The sequence below is a fragment of the Microcaecilia unicolor genome, chromosome 6 (genome assembly GCF_901765095.1).
Source record: "Microcaecilia unicolor chromosome 6, aMicUni1.1, whole genome shotgun sequence".
NCBI classification, from domain to species: domain Eukaryota; kingdom Metazoa; phylum Chordata; class Amphibia; order Gymnophiona; family Siphonopidae; genus Microcaecilia; species Microcaecilia unicolor.
The window spans coordinates 160,241,094-160,257,003 of record NC_044036.1 but is presented as its reverse complement, the minus strand read 5'-3'; the positions used below and the strand labels follow the sequence as shown (position 1 = coordinate 160,257,003).

The 15,910-nt window shown below is 41.4% G+C and overlaps 1 protein-coding gene across 1 annotated transcript in view; it reads left to right on the top strand.

Annotated features, from left to right (window-relative positions):
• Positions 1–15,910, top strand: part of CACNA2D3 (calcium voltage-gated channel auxiliary subunit alpha2delta 3) — an 877,278-nt gene that overhangs the window by 554,374 nt on the left and 306,994 nt on the right. The window contains exon 13 of the mRNA XM_030205518.1: positions 686–819. Coding sequence (XP_030061378.1) covers positions 686–819 — 134 coding nt within the window. The remainder of the gene's footprint in view (positions 1–685; positions 820–15,910) is intronic.

Below are 15,910 nucleotides of genomic sequence, written 5' to 3'. Positions count from 1 at the left end.
GGAGGCCTGGGGCATTTTGTCCCCCATGTCTCCCCCTTTCGGCGTCCCTGTTCCTGTTATAGAATAGTATTGAATTCTGATTTTTTTTTCCAGTGCTGATTTTTGAGAACTATTTAATGAATCAAGCCCATTGTGTGGACAATTTGGTAAGAGGTCATTTCTGTGCAGAAAGAACTACTTTGCCCATGAAAAATGCCTTTGAAAATTACCCTTGCTAGATATACTGGATTTCTTCTACCTTCCAATATTCTACTAGCCAATTTGTGAATGTGAAAATCTCCGAATGAAAATACAGATGTGAATATTCACAAATGCCTTTACAAGGTCCCTAATCTTTCCTTTATAATTAGATCAATATGTGGGGAAATTGATGTAATTCATGATTTTTGGTTTTAAAATGGATTTCCACATCCATCCCCTGATGTGATTCTCTAGTATGGATTTTTGCCTGTGCTCTGGGCATGACATTTCCACTAGTAATTGTAAATAGTAGTCTTATAGTTCATCACCTCTCAATGCTCTACAGATGGAAGTTTTAAAAATAGCACAGAGAAAACTAAGACAATGAAAACTGATAATGTAGGCTTTTTCATCAAACATTATTTTCTCTCCATTCAAAATATTACTGGATTTCTTCTTGATACATTGAACCCATGAAATATGTATTTTTTTTCTGTTTGCACAGGATACTTTACTCAGATCTCAACCTTGGCTGATGTACAGGAAAATGTTATGGAATATCTTCATGTTCTAAGTCGACCAAAGGTTATTGACCAAGAGCATGACGTTGTATGGACAGAGGCTTATATCGATAGCACAGTAAGTCAGCATTGCAGCCCCACTAAGGGGCCCTTTTACTAAGCCGCGTAGGTGCCTACGTGCATCCTACATGTGTCAAATTTGAACTACCACCTGGCTACCGCATGGCCTGGGCAGTAATTTCATTTTTTGGCATGCGGTGCTAACCGGGCAGTAATTGGCATTGTATGCATATAGATCATTACCACCCAGTTAATGCGTGAGACCTTACCACTAGGTCAATGGGTGGTGGTAAGGTCTCAAGCCCAAAATGGACGCGCAACAATTTTCATTTTGCCGAACATCTACATTTGGCCAAAAAAAGGCCTTTTTTGCAGGTACGCTGAAAAATGAACCTGCTTACATCCAATACATGTGTCTACACCAGCGCAGGCCATTTTTCAGCGCACTTTAGTAAAAGGACCCCTAAGCACCGCATCTGCTTTCAGTCATAATTGGATAAATATTCAGTCTGCAATAAAAGAAGTACTCTTCCTATACTGGATTTTGCACCTACACTAGCTTGCAGGTCATCCATCCAAAAACCTACCTTAAACATTCAACAAATTCTAAAACCAGTACCATTTTCCACTTTAGTGTGTAAGTGTGATGACCTACAATATCATGCACATTATAATTATTTTGAAGGCGATTCTATGAACTGTCACCTAGAGGTAGGCTCTACTTACACTCATCAAAGGTACCATTAATTGACAGATACCTATGTGCAGTAGAAATTATAAGTTAGTGTCTAAGTGCCATAGCGCCTAACTACAAGGAGGTAATACACATGGGCAGAACATGGGAAGGCCATGGGCGCATCTCACAGTTATGCAACTATACAAAGCTTGCTTTCTGCATAACTCTGTCAAAACACAACCAATTTCAATAAAATTTGGGATATAACATCCTGAATAAATTTGCAATTAACCTTCACTCAAACCAGCTACCTCACTTGAATGACATCACTTCAGCGGCGTACCAAGGGCGGGGCGGTGGGGGCAGTCTGCCCCTAGTGCATGCTACTGGAGGGGTGCCGCGCGCCTGTCGGCTCCGCTGGTTCCCTGCTCCCTCTGCCCCGGAACAGGTTACTTCCTGTTCTGGGGCAGAGGGAGCCAGCGGAGCCAAGAGCCGCGCAGCTGCTCCCCGCAGGTAAAGATGCACCCACGGGGGGGTGGGGATGGGTGGATGCGCCAGAGGAGTCATTTCACCAGGGGGGTCATGCTGCACCCGGGGGGGGGGTGCACATTGTCGATCCACCCTGGGTGGCAGCCGACCTAGGATCGTCACTGCATCACTGCACTACCTGCTTCTTCAACTGTTACGATGCTTTCTTCAGTGCAAACTGATTGGACCCTGCTGCTTTTTCACTATCAATCAGTTGAGCCTGTTTTTCACAATTTCTTCAAAACATATTCTACTCTTACCCTCTTCCACCTCTTTTCTAGAAACTCTTGCACCCAGTTTAAGAAAGCCATAACCTTTGTTCAGGTACAAATTTTTAAATAAGGATCAGATCCTCCTGACTGAAAATCATGGTAATTGTTTATATTGAAAGCAAATGGCATCTGTGCGTATCATGATGATAATCGATAGGTGGTGGCAATGTCATTTAGGTAAGGTGGCTGGTGTGAGTGTAGGCTCATTGCAAATTTGTTCAGAATAATGTATCCCAATTTTTATTGAAATTGGTCAAGATTTAAGAGAGTTATGCAGAAATGAAGATTTGTATAGTTTTTTTAAGCAGTGTAGAATACTATAAATTACACATGTCATTTGGCGCACTTAGGCATAAAAAGACATGTCTAAATATGGGCAAACCAAGGTGAACATTACTCTAGTATTCTACAAATGGAATCGTGGTGCTTAATGTTATATTGGAGCACTGCAAAATCAATGAGCAACTCAACTGTTTAGGTTTCACAAACCCTTCTCTCTTGGTCCTGTTGACTTTTGATCAAGAATTGTTTGTGATTGACAATGATTCCCCCCGCCCCATCTCTTAGAGCATGACACTTTGGTTAAAAGCATTATTTATTTATTTATTTATTTTTGACATTTATACCCCAAACATTCTTGGGTTCAATGTGGCTTACAAATATCCGGATTGTTTTACTTGGTAGCATGTAGATTTCATAAAACCATTAAACCAGTGTAGGACATCTCCAAAGATCCTGAAATGATCTAATACATTTAATAATATGTTATGATCAACTACGTCAAAGGCACTTGATATGTTGAATTAAAGGATAATTATTTTTCTACCCATCCTTAATTCTCTTCTGAAGTTTGCCAAGAGGATAGTTAATAAATATTGTTTCCGTGCTATACGATGGTCTAAAGCCTGATTGTGAGCTATGCAAGATGGAGAAAGTGTGAAGATAATCTATAAATTTATGTGCAATAATGCTTTCTATCACTTTGACTACTAATGGGATTGAGGCTACCAGTCTGTAATTAGTGACTTCACTCCTACTGATCTGAAGATTTTTTGGAATAGGGGTTAAAATAATATTGCCTTTCTCTACAGGGAATAAATCATGTGATAACATGAAGGAAATGTTTAAGTTTAGGCAGTGAATAAATTGTTCAGGAGCTGACTTTAACAGGTAACTAGTACATGTGTCTAATATGCATTGTGAAGATGCATATTTGCGAGGAAATGTTTAACTAAATACGAAGGACCAAATTCTTTACCATCAGCCATTATGCCTGTGAAAGAGTAGGTAAGAATTTTGATAAGGTCTCCTATGTTGACATTAGAGACCTTCAATTCCTTTCTGATTTTGATTATTTTCTGCTCAAGGTATTTTGCTAGCTGTTCAGTGGTGGGAGTTGATTCATTGATAATGGTCAAGGGTTATGTGTCTATCAGATTATTAATTAAAGCATAGAGCTTTCTTGTGTTTAATGAGGACCCACCAATAAATTTAGCATAATAGGTAGTCTTAGCTTTCTTAATTTTGTATTTGTATTCATTTTTTGATTTTCTGTGATTGTCCCAGTTTTCTGTATTTTTATCCTTAAACCAGATTCTCTCTATGTCTACAACTCCTCTTCGCCTTCAATATTTCTGAGGTAAACCAGAGGTATAGTTTTTTTTATTAGGTCTGGTGCTATCTCATTTAGGGTCTCTTTTATCAAGCAATGCTGATGGAGCCCTTCTAAAATGAATGGACTTTGTCGGCATTACCACACCTGGAGCCGCTAGCGCAGCTTGATAAAAGAGGCCCTTAGTATTTCTCTGCATATATTATTTTTGAATAAAATCTGGCGAGTAGGATAAAGGAATTAAGTGGTCAAAAAGATTGTTCACTTGTCTTTAGATTGTTCTCTTGTCTTTTAGATTGTAAGCTCTTTGAGCAGGGACTGTCCTTCTATGTTTAAATTGTACAGCGCTGCGTAACCCTAGTAGCGCTTTAGAAATGTTCGTTAGTAGTAGTAGTAGTAGTAGTATTTTGGATCAAAACTCAACAGTATTAATTTTACCCCTTGTTTTAAAGTTGGATATATTGTTTACTGCTTTATTGATATTAGAATTTTCTTTTCAATTGATTGTGAAAGTTAATTTACTATGATTGGACCATGGAGTAGGCATCCAATTTGGTTCTGAGATGTAGAAACTTTCTGGATTTATGAATCTATATGCTAGTATATCTAACTGATGGTCGTTGAGGTTGGGTGAATTGCCAAACGTTAAGGAAATCAGAGAAACTCTTGGTGTAAAGGTTATGATTTTCATCTAAGTGTAAGTTTATGTCACCTACTAAATGATGCTATCAGAATTTACATAGGTATTAGAAATAAAGCCTGCTAAGTTCCAATTGCCAGGAGGATGGTAAGTGCAAGCTAAAATTATTTTAGCTGTTGAAGAGTCAAGAAACTGCGACTTTCTATTTTATGATAAAACGTCAATAATAAAGCTGTATTTTTAAGCACAGATGTTTAGAATATGTAACTGGCCTGCTTAAATGGCTGGAGCTGCTGGTTTTGGTAGATTTGCAGCATTTAAGCTCTTTTCTAATTAAGAGTAGCATACTGAAGCAAGTTGCTTGAATTACTGCAATTTGATTTCAGCCATGCCAAGTGGCAATTCCAGATGAACAAATAAGCTCAGATTAACAGCTTTAAGGTTTTATTCAATGGTATTTTATCATGTGAGATGACACATGACCACATACCAAAGAAAAATGAAATCTGAGGGTACAAGACCTGAACAAATATGTAAATTACCTAAAGTCTGCAATAAAGCACTCATTCTCTCACTTTTCAATACATTTAGATTGGGTGTATTAAGTTCATACAGATCAACTTTCTTTGCATTATTCAGAGAACATTGAATACAACAGATGGATTGTTTTATTTCCACGTAAACAGGACCCTAGAAAAATATCACTTATTGACAGGTAAAATACCTGCAGAGAATTTCAGGGAATTCCATGCAAGTAAAAATTCTTCATCAAGTCTTGCTAACTGAAAAATGAACATATGGGACCCGATATTCAAAATAATTCAACAGCCAGGAGAAAATCCTGGCTGTTTAAATCACCTGCTCAATCTCAAGATGAAGCACAATTGATTATAACTTTTCTGAAGATGGAGTGCCATGTTTAGTATTCAGCGCCATGACAAATAAGTGTATGGGATATTCGGCACTTAGTCCCCTGATGAAGCTTTGATAGAAAGTGAAACGGAGAGCCCGTTTGGGAATTAAGTTCAAAAGCTAAGTGCTCTGTTGAAGGTTTCTTCCCATTACGTTTTGAATAGTCATTTTGAATTGTGGTGACATTATAAAAGATTGGTTAAAAAGTGCATGATAAAAATCACAAGAAAAAGAGTAAAAATGAAAAAAAAAAGGTTAAATTAATATGAAAAGAAAAGACATTAAATAAGGAGGTTTTTTTAGACCGATGAGAAAAATGAAGTCCAACTGATGTGGGCACGAAGACTTTTTGCTTACTGCCGCGATAAGGACATTCAAGGTCTTTTTCCTCCTTTTTATATATTCTTTTATGTATATTGATCTTTATTTTCATTTTTCATGGTGCTGAAAGTATAATCCTTAGAGAGAGGAATAATTATAATCAAGTGTGTTTAAGTTACCTGCCCGGGCTAAGCAGGCATTTTCAGTGGCACATAACCAGAGAGTGCCACTAAAATGCCTGCTTAGCGCTCGTCGAGTTTTGGGGGTGTTCCTGGGAGGAGTCTGCACTTAGCTGGAAAAGTGTCAATATTCAGATCTTAACCAGTTAAGATAACTGCATAAAACGTAATACTATCTTTATGCAGTTCTTCATAGCCTGCTAAAGTGCCAAATATTAACTGGCTATGGGCTCCTTTTACTAAGCAGTGGTAAGCCCAACGCAGGCTTACTGCTCGCTATACAGGAAGTACCGCAAGGCTACTGCAGCAGCCCAGTGGTACTTCTCACCCCCAGCGCACAGTCATATCTTGTGCTACAAAATTACAAAGGTTACCGGAGTGGTACCCAGTGGTAATCAGACAGTGCCGCATGCTGCCCAGTTACCGCTGGGTTAATGTGGGAGCCCTTACTGCCACCTCAATGGGTGGCGGTAAGGGCTCCCCCCAAAATGGCTGCGCAGCAAGTTCTTTACTTGCTACACGGCTACTTCCTGCAGGAAGGCGAGACTTGCATTTTGCCAGCTGCAGTAAAAGGTGGCCTAGGCGTGCGTGTAAAACATGTGCCAACACCAGCGCTGACCCCTTTTGTCGCAGCATGGTAAAAACGACCCTATGTTGCCAGCTCCCTATACCCAGAAATTGAATGCCAGAGCCCGGATATGGCTTAGCATTGAATTTCTGTGTTTAATGCAGGTGGCAGTCAGCAAAACGCTGTTCCCCACCCATGGCTATTACCCAGGTTCTTTCACTATTTAAACTAGGATTAGACAAAACCAAAATTTGCTTGAGGAAAGCTTGATTCCAAAGTGTTCAAAACTGAGCTTGGATCTCTGTATTTATCTCTGTGGCTCCCCCCCCCCCCCTATATTCAGCCTACAGTGGTCAATGGTTTTAAGGCGATGGACTGCTGCAGGCTGAATCTAACCTGTACATTTAATGTTGGGTTCATGTCCGCCAACCCAATATTCAGCGAAGGCACCTGCACTGCTAAATGGGCAAAGATAGAATACAATTTTGTATGGTCCTATCTGCCAAGTTAGCTGTGTGGGCACCAGCAGTTAATATCATGATGTGTGCCTAACCAGTAGCATCTCTCCAACTCAGCCCCTGACCACTCCAGCGTTACTCAGGCAGTGCCATGGCGGCCAGAGCCAATATTCAGTGGCACTGCCCAGTTAAGTGCTGCTGATTATTTATGGCCAGCCTGCTCAGCATTGTTGAAGTAGGCAGGAGCCTCTCTTGCCCACTGAAACCACACTGAACGTTGACCCCTTAGATCTTAAAAATTTTGGGTAACTGAATCAAAATCGAGAGAAAGATCACACTAAACTGAGTCAGGGGCCCTTTTACTAAGGCACACTGAAAATTGCCTGCAATGGTGTAGGCGCGTGTTTTGGACACGCACTGGTCCATTTTTCAGCGCACCTGTAAAAAAAAGGCCTTTTTTGTGGCCGAAAATGGATGCGCGGCAAAATTAAAACCTGCGAACATCCATTTCTAGCCTGAGACCTTACCACCAACCATTGTCTTGGTGGTAAGGTCTCACGCGCTAACCAGGTGGTAAGCGTCAGCATGCGTAAACTGCCGATTACCGCCGGGTAAGTGCTGTGGAAAATATTTTCTACTATGTGTTTTGGATACGCAACAAAAATGGAATTCCAATTTGACGCACGTTGGACGAGTGTAGACACCTACATGCCTTAGTACAGGAGTAGGCAACTCCGGTCCTCGAGAGCCGCAGGCAGGTCAGGTTTTCAGGATATCCACAATGAATATGCAGGAGATAGATTTGCAAGCACTGCCTCCATGGTATGCAAATCTATCTCCTGCATATTCATTGTGGATATCCTGAAAACCTGACCTGTCTGCGGCTCTCGAGGACCGGAGTTGCCTACCCCTGCCTTAGTAAAAGGGCCTTTCAGTACCTAGAACACATAAAAATAGGAAGCGGTTATAGCATCTTGTTCTCAGTTAATAATATCTTTTATTAAGAGAAGAATGTTGGGAAAAGTATTTACTACAATGTAGTAAATTCACTAGAATATTCTGTAAAGATTCCCCACTGTGCATGCTCTATTAAAGTTTATAATATGTGGCTATACTGTGTTATTAAATCCTTGTATATGTCAAAAAGTAACCTATCATTTATTCCACGGTGAGACCCAAGTATTTTTGATGATCATCGTGCCTGACAAAGGTTTTTGCAGGATGGTGCCACTGTCAATCATTCTGTGTGAGCAAATCACTTTAAGTTGTTTGAGCATGTGCAGTGCTTATTCAATTTGATACAGCTTTCAGGCTTATTTTCGAAAGTGATCGCCGGCGATCTTCCGACATAAATCGGGAGATGGCCGGCAATCTCTCAAAAGCGGCGAAATCGGTATAATCGAAAGCGGCTTTTTTGACACCATCGCCGCTTTCCCGTCACCGTGCTGGTGAAAGTTCAAGGGGGCATGTCGGCGGTGTAGCGAAGGCGGGACATGGGTGGGCATGGGCATGGCTACCAGATGGCCGGCTTTCGCGGATAATGGAAAAAAAGCGTCATTAATCAGTATTTCGCCAGGGTTACTTGGTCCTTTTATTTTCACGACCAAGCCTCAAAAAGGTGCCCTAACTGATCGGATGACCTCCCCGTAGTCCCCCATTGGTGACCAACCCCCTCCCACACTAAAAAAATAAAAACCTTTTTTTTACCAGCCTGTATGCCAGCCTCAAATGTCATACCCAGCTCCCTGACAGCAGTATGCAAGTCCCTGGAGCAGTTTTTAATGGGTGCAGTGCACTTCAGGCAGGCAGACCCAGGTCCATCCCCCCCTACCTGTTACACTGTGTGTTAAGTGTTGAGCCCTCCAAACCCCCCAAAAACCCACTGTACCACATATAGGTGCCCCCCTTCACCCATAAGGGCTATGGTAATGGTGTAGATTTGTGGGGAGTGGGTTTGGGGGGGATTTGGGGGGCTCAGCACCCAAGGTAAGGGAGCTATGCACCTGGGAGCTATTTGTGTAGTTTTTAAACATTTTTAGAAGTGCCGCCTAGGGTGCCCGGTTGGTGTCCTGGCATGTCAGGGGGACCAGTGCACTACAAATGCTGGCTCCTCCCATGACCAAATGCCTTGAATTTTTTTCCATCATCACTGAAAAACAAAACCGGCGATCTCAAACCCGGCGAACTCTGGCATTTGGCCGGGCTAAACCATATTATCGAAAAAAAAAGATGGTTGGCCATCTTTTTTGAAAATACGGTTCCGGCCAGCTGTTGCGCCGCCGCCAAAATAGATCACCAGCGACCTATTTCGCCGGTGACGTTCGATTATGCCCCTCTTTGTTAACTATTCTGGTGAATTTATTGCATTGAGGGGTCCTTTTACTAAAGGGTGTTAAGCTCTAATGCTCGTTTAGTGCATAAAAAGGGCTTACCTCAAAATGCAATAAAGTGTTTTGTGATAATTGTGTGTTGTTGTTTTTATATTTTTGGGAGGGGGCATGTCATAGGCAGGGAAGCATTATCTAGATATATTCACATTAGCATGCACTAAGGACTAGATTCTATATATGACATCTGAAAAATCGGCGCCAAAAATATTTCAGCCTAGGTGTATTTTAAACCACGCCTAGATTTAGGCACAGTCTATAGAATACACCTAGCCGGTTTATAGAATATGCCTAGTGGCCATGCCTGTGCCTATCTCTAGGCACATCCATTTTTGCCTACAAATCACACAATAACCAACATGGGCCAACATGTAACAGCTGCTACTTCATGTCTTTCCCTATCAGCTATAAACTCCTGTGATCACTGCTATCTGTTATAAACCTGTAACTTCCAAAAATGTACCCTGTTTCTTGATGTAAGTTGCATAGAACTATATATGGGAATATTGGCGACTAATAAGAAATAAAGTAAAGTAAAATATCTGGGGGGTGGGGGTTAAACTGCTCAACAGTTAAGTGGTTAAGCTGATGTTTAGTGCTATCATAAAAACAAAGCATTGCCATACTGGGACAGACCAAAAGTCCATCAAGCCCAATATCCTGTTTTCCAACAGTGGCCAATACAGGTCATAAGTACCTGGCAAGATCCCAGAACAGTAAAACAGATTTTATACTGCTTATTCTAAAAACAATCATTGGATTTTCCCAAGTCCATCTTAATAATAGCTTATGGACTTTTATTTTAAGAAAGTATCCAGACCTTTTTGAACCCTGCTAAGCTAACTGCTTTTTTATTTACATTTGTACCCCATGCTTCCACACTCATGGCAGGCTCAAAGTGGCAGGCAAGGAGTCACAAGGAGCTGCCTGGGCCAGGAATTGAACTCAGTTCCTCAGGACCAAAGTCCACCACTCTAACCACTAGGCCACTCCTTCACTCCTTGTACTGCATTCTCTTTATTTAAAGCAAAAGAAAGGGGCAAAACCACTCCACAAATAATGATATAGAAGAAAATAGGAGTAGTAGAAACAACGTGGCTAACACAGAAACATATAAGTCCAATATGTGCAAAATCAATGCTTCAAAAAATCTAAGCGCATATCAATTTAATATGCAAAAGCCAAATATATTTAAAAAAATTCTAATACCCAACACAATTATTTGCCAAACACTTGTTTTCCAAAATAGGTGATAGGGCATCAGATATTAATCATATAAAGAGCTATGGGATCTCTTATAGCACAAGCTATTCCAAATCCAAGCTCTCAGGACTTCATAAATCATTTGCCCTAATAGCCTGATTTAAACTAATGTTAAAAACAAATACACATATCAAGAAAACTTCCAAAATGTAATCAAAATAAGTAAAAAAAAAGTGGCTACTTAGCTTTAAGTGACCACACAGGCCACAGCACTACTGTAAAGGTGTTTCAGTCAGAGCAACCTGCTTTTAGGGTTGTAGAAAGCAGTCGCTAAAATCTGCAAAGTAAAACACAAAATAGCCACTATACCAGGCAGTTAGTCACACAAGTTTGCTGTATGGAAGTGTTGATACAAAAATACTTACAATGGAAGGTGCTTAAAGCAACACCATCTTCCAAAAAGATGCTCAGTTCAAAATGGAGTGCAGGAAGCTGCGCCAAATTTAAAGCAATGTGTCTACATGATAACATCATGAATATAAATTAGCCATGGGGATAACATACAACAAAAAACACTAAGTTGATTCCTCAAACTCGATCTGCTACACAAAACAAAATTCTCAAACTCAAAATGATCAAATAACAAAAAATTATTTTTATGTCAGCAATTTTGAGCAGAAATTTCTTTCCACCTCCCTGTTTGGTTCTCAAATTCTTTTTTGTTGACTTTTCATCGATGATGTATTTTTGTTAGGGGGGGGGGCGATGCCAGTGGCTTCAATGCTTTTTTTATTTGGCTCAATGGGTGTGATACCAACCTTAAATTTACATTTCAGTATAATGACCATCATACATATTTTTTTTTTAACCTTTTGACTACGAGGTCTGGACCTGGCTTTACCTATATTGTTTTTTGTGAGCCCACGGACAGGAACACCCTTCTTCATTTTCAGAGTGGACATTCACGCAAATTGCGCAAGAGCGTCCCATTAGGCCAGTTTCTGAGATTGAAACAATAAGCCATGGGTCTGTTTGACAGATTTTTGCAACAAACCAGTCTCAGTTGTGAAAAAGGTTTACAAGAGAGCACGTTGGTGTGACGATGTCCAGCAATGGAGTGAGCCCTTATGCCGATCCGAAGACCAACAGTCAGAATTCCCCACGCTGCACCTGTGGCGGCCACCATTCCTCAGTGGTTGAGCCCCTGGGTTCAGATGGCCAGCAAGACTTGGAAAGTGGGACGAGAGCAGGAGATGACAGAGACAGACAATTAATCAGCAGAGGTCAGGTCCAGGCACAGAGTCAGGGTCAGGGCAGGCAGCAATCCAGCGAAGTCAGGTCCAGGCACAGAGTCAGGGCAGGCAGCAATCCAGCAAAGGTCAGGTTTAAGCACAGAGTCAAAACCGGGTAAAACAGGAATAATCACAGCAGGAACGCACCAGATACCAGGAAGAAGTAGCTGAGGCAAAGAGAGGAGGGAAACTCCTAGTTTTAAAGTGAAGGTGTCTGATGTCAGTGTAGGTGCGCCCAAAGTGTAGGCACGTCCAAACCGGAACTGAAGAGAGAAGTGTATGTTAGCCTCTGACTCCACGTCTAATGTTCCAGGTACGTGACAGTTGGGCTGCTTGGGATCTACTACTTCTAGTCAGTACTGAAGAGTCAGACCATGTGACTTGTGTGCTTCCATATTCTTCAGGAGTAAAGGTGGTTAGATCTGTGATTCTTAAATATTGGCACATCGTGGGGACAGATCAGAGTTTGCAACAGCTTCTTTTGTTTGCCTTTCGATGAGGAAGCAACCTAAAGAATCTCTTGGTTCCATCCTATTTGACAAGTTCATCCATGCCTTCCATCATTACTGCCTCGCCTCACCCTATGCCTGGAACAACCTTCCTGAGCCCTTACGCCAAGCCCCCTCCCTGCCCATCTTCAAGTCTTTGCTCAAAGCCCACCTCTTCAATGCTGCCTTCGGCACCTAACTCTCACCTCTCAGGAAATCCAGACTGCCCCAATTTGACTACCCCTATTGGACTGACTGTTCACTTGTGCTTTAGATTGTAAGCTCTTTGAGCAGGGACTGTCCTTTATGTTAAATTGTACAGCGCTGCGTAACCCTAGTAGCGCTTTAGAAATGTTAAATAGTAGTAGTAGTAGTAGTACTCCCATGGGTCACTGTCCTTACACATGGTGTAGTATGTGCATGATCGGCATCTCAGCTCTACTCTTACATTGAATAATCGTGTTATTCGATTGAGAATATCATCTACATGTATGTCGACCAGGGTGGTTTATGCCATCTGGTGCCCTTGTGACCTGATTTATGTGAGCAAGACTTTGCAGTCCATCAAAGCTAGGTTATTAGAACATAAGAAACAATTAAAATGTCATGATCTGGTTACACCTTTGGTAGAACGTTGCACAACATTAAGACATTCATTTGATCAATTACGTTTTGTAGTTTGGGAATCGTTATCTTTGGCACCACTGGGAGGTGAGAATGTCACTGGATTCATTTTTTGGCTACTCGTTCCTGTAGGTTTCAATAGGATTTCAGATGGGTGATCAGTGATCTGTGTTTTGTCTTCTGTTTTAGTTTTTGTTTTTCTGAACATGATAGGTTTTTACTTTTCATTTTTTTTGTTTGTTATTTAATCATTTTGCGTTTGAGAGTTTTGTTTTGTGTGGTGGATCTGATTTTGGGAACTCAATTTAGTGTTTTTTTGTTTTATGTTATTCACATGGCTAATTTGTATTCATTCATAGAAAATATATCTTTTCTGAACCACAGATTCTTCCACCAAAGTTCTCACTTGTACTTTAACCCAATTTTGGTGACCTCAATGGTGTTCATTGCCAAAGATGTAAATAAGGCAATGTAATTAACAACAACTTCTTCATCGGCACACCCGATTTTTTACAAATCTTTGAAAAGGGTTTGGCCCTGATAACTAATAACAGAGCTGGCTCTAAGGGAAACTTGAGGGGAGGTCCCTGATACAGCTCGCACTCGAGCGAAACATGCATATCGGGCAACAGAACCCCTGAGTCTGATATTAAAAGATAAGTACAAATAAGTTTAAAAAAAAAATATATATATATACATTGTAAAAAATCAGGTGTGCTGATGAAGAAGTTGGTGTTAATTATGGCAATGAACACCGCTGAGGTCACCAAAATTGGGTTAAAGTACAAGTGAGAACTTTGGTGGAAGAATCCGCCAGGGTTGCTTTACTCATACTACCCCTCTCCTCAAGTCGCTTCACTAGCTCCCTATCCGTTTTCGCATCCTGTTCAAACTTGTTCTACTAACCTATAAATGTACTCACTCTGCTGCTCCCCAGTATCTCTCCACACTCGTCCTTCCCTACACCCCTTCCCGTGCACTCCGTTCCTGGATAAATCATTCTTATCTGTTCCCTTCTCCGCTACTGCCAACTCCAGACTTCGCTCCTTCCGTCTTGCTGCGCCCTATGCCTGGAATAGACTTCCTGAGCCCCTACGTCTTGCCCATCCTTGACCATCTTTAAATCTAGATTGAAAGCCCACCTCTTTAACATTGCTTTTAACTCATAACCACTTGTATCCACTCGCCTCCACCTACCCTCCTCTCCTCTTTCCTCTACACATTAATTGATTTTTTGTCTACTAGATTGTAAGTTCTTTGAGCAGGGACTGTCTTTCTTCTATGTTTGTGCAGCGCTGCGTACGCTTTGTAGCGCTATAGAAATGCTAAATAGTAGTAGTAGTAGTAGTAGTAGTAGTAGTAGTAGAATCTGTGGTTCAGAAAAGATATATTTTCTATGAATATTTACTGGATCCCTCAGGAAGTATACTTCAGTTTTTGTAGTCTTGGGATTCGTGTGAGAGGTGTTTGAATGAAAATTAGCCATTGAGTGGGTAATTTATATTCATGGCATCAAGACGTAGATGCATTGCTTTAAATGTGACGCGGCTTCCTGTGCTCCGTTTTGAACTGAGCATCTTTTTGAAAAATGGTGTCATTTTGTTAAGCGCCTTCAATTGTAAGTATTTTTGTAGCAAAGCCAGTATATTCCATATGGCAAACTTCTATGAGTACTTGCCTGGTATAGTGGCTATTTTGTGTTTTACTTTGCAGGTTTCAGCGACTGCTTTCTACCACCACGGAAGCAGGTTGCTCTGACCAAAACGCCTTTGATCATTTGTGGGCGTTGGGTTATGCAAACTGTGTGGTCACTTCAAGCTAAGTAGTTGCTTTTTCTGCTTATTCTACTTATTTTGATTACATTTTGGAAGTTTTCTTGATATGCGCATTGTTTTTAACATTAGTTTAAATCAGGCTATTAGAGCAAATGATCGATGAAGTCCTGAGAGCTTGGATTTGGAATAGCTTGTGCTATAAGAGATCCCATAGCTCTTTATGTGATTAATATCTGATGCCCTATCGCCTATTTTGGGAAACCATTGTTTGAGAAATAATATTGGTTATTGGAACTTTCTTTTATATACTACTACTACTACTATTTGACATTTCTAAAGCGCTACTAGGGTTACGCAGCGCTGTACAATATAACATAGAAGGACAGTCCCTGCTCGAAGAGCTTACAATCTAATGGACAAATGTACAGACAATCAAGTAGTGGCAGTCAAATTGGGGCAGTCTAAGGTTAGGTGCCGAAGGCAACATTGAAGAGGTGGGCTTTGAGCAAGGATTTGAAGATGGGTAGGGAGGGGGCTTGGCGTAGGGCCACAGGAAGTTGATTCCACGCATAGGGTGAGGCGAGGCAGAATGGGTGGAGCCTGGAGTTGGCGGTGGTGGAGAAGGGTGCTGAGAGGAGGGATTTGTCCTGTGAGCGGAGGTTTCGGGCGGGAACGTAAGGGGAGATGAGGGTGGAGAGGTAATGAGGGGCTGCAGACTGAGTGCATTTGTAAGTGAGAAGGAGAAGCTTGAACTGAATGCGGTATCTGATCAGAAGCCAGTGAAGCGACCTGAGGATGGGGGTAATATGAGTGTATTGGTTCAGGCGGAATATAAGATGAGCCGCAGAGTTCTGGATGGATTGAAGTGGGGATAGATGGCTAAGTGGGAGGCCAGTGAGGAGAAGGTTGCAGTAGTCAAGGCGAGAGGTAATGAGGGCGTGGATGAGAGTTTGGGTGGTGTGTTCAGAGAGGAAAGGGCGAATTTTGCTGATGTTAAAGAGGAAGAAGCGACAGGTCTTGGCTGTCTGCTGGATATGCGCAGAGAATGAGAGGGAGGAGTCGAAGATGACTCCAAGGTTGCGGGCAGATGAGACGGGGAGGATGAAGGTGTTATCAACTGAGATCGAGAGAGGAGGAAGAGGAGAGGTGGGCTTTGGTGGAAAGATTATAAGCTCGGTCTTGGACATGTTCAGTTTCAGGTGGCGGTTGGACAT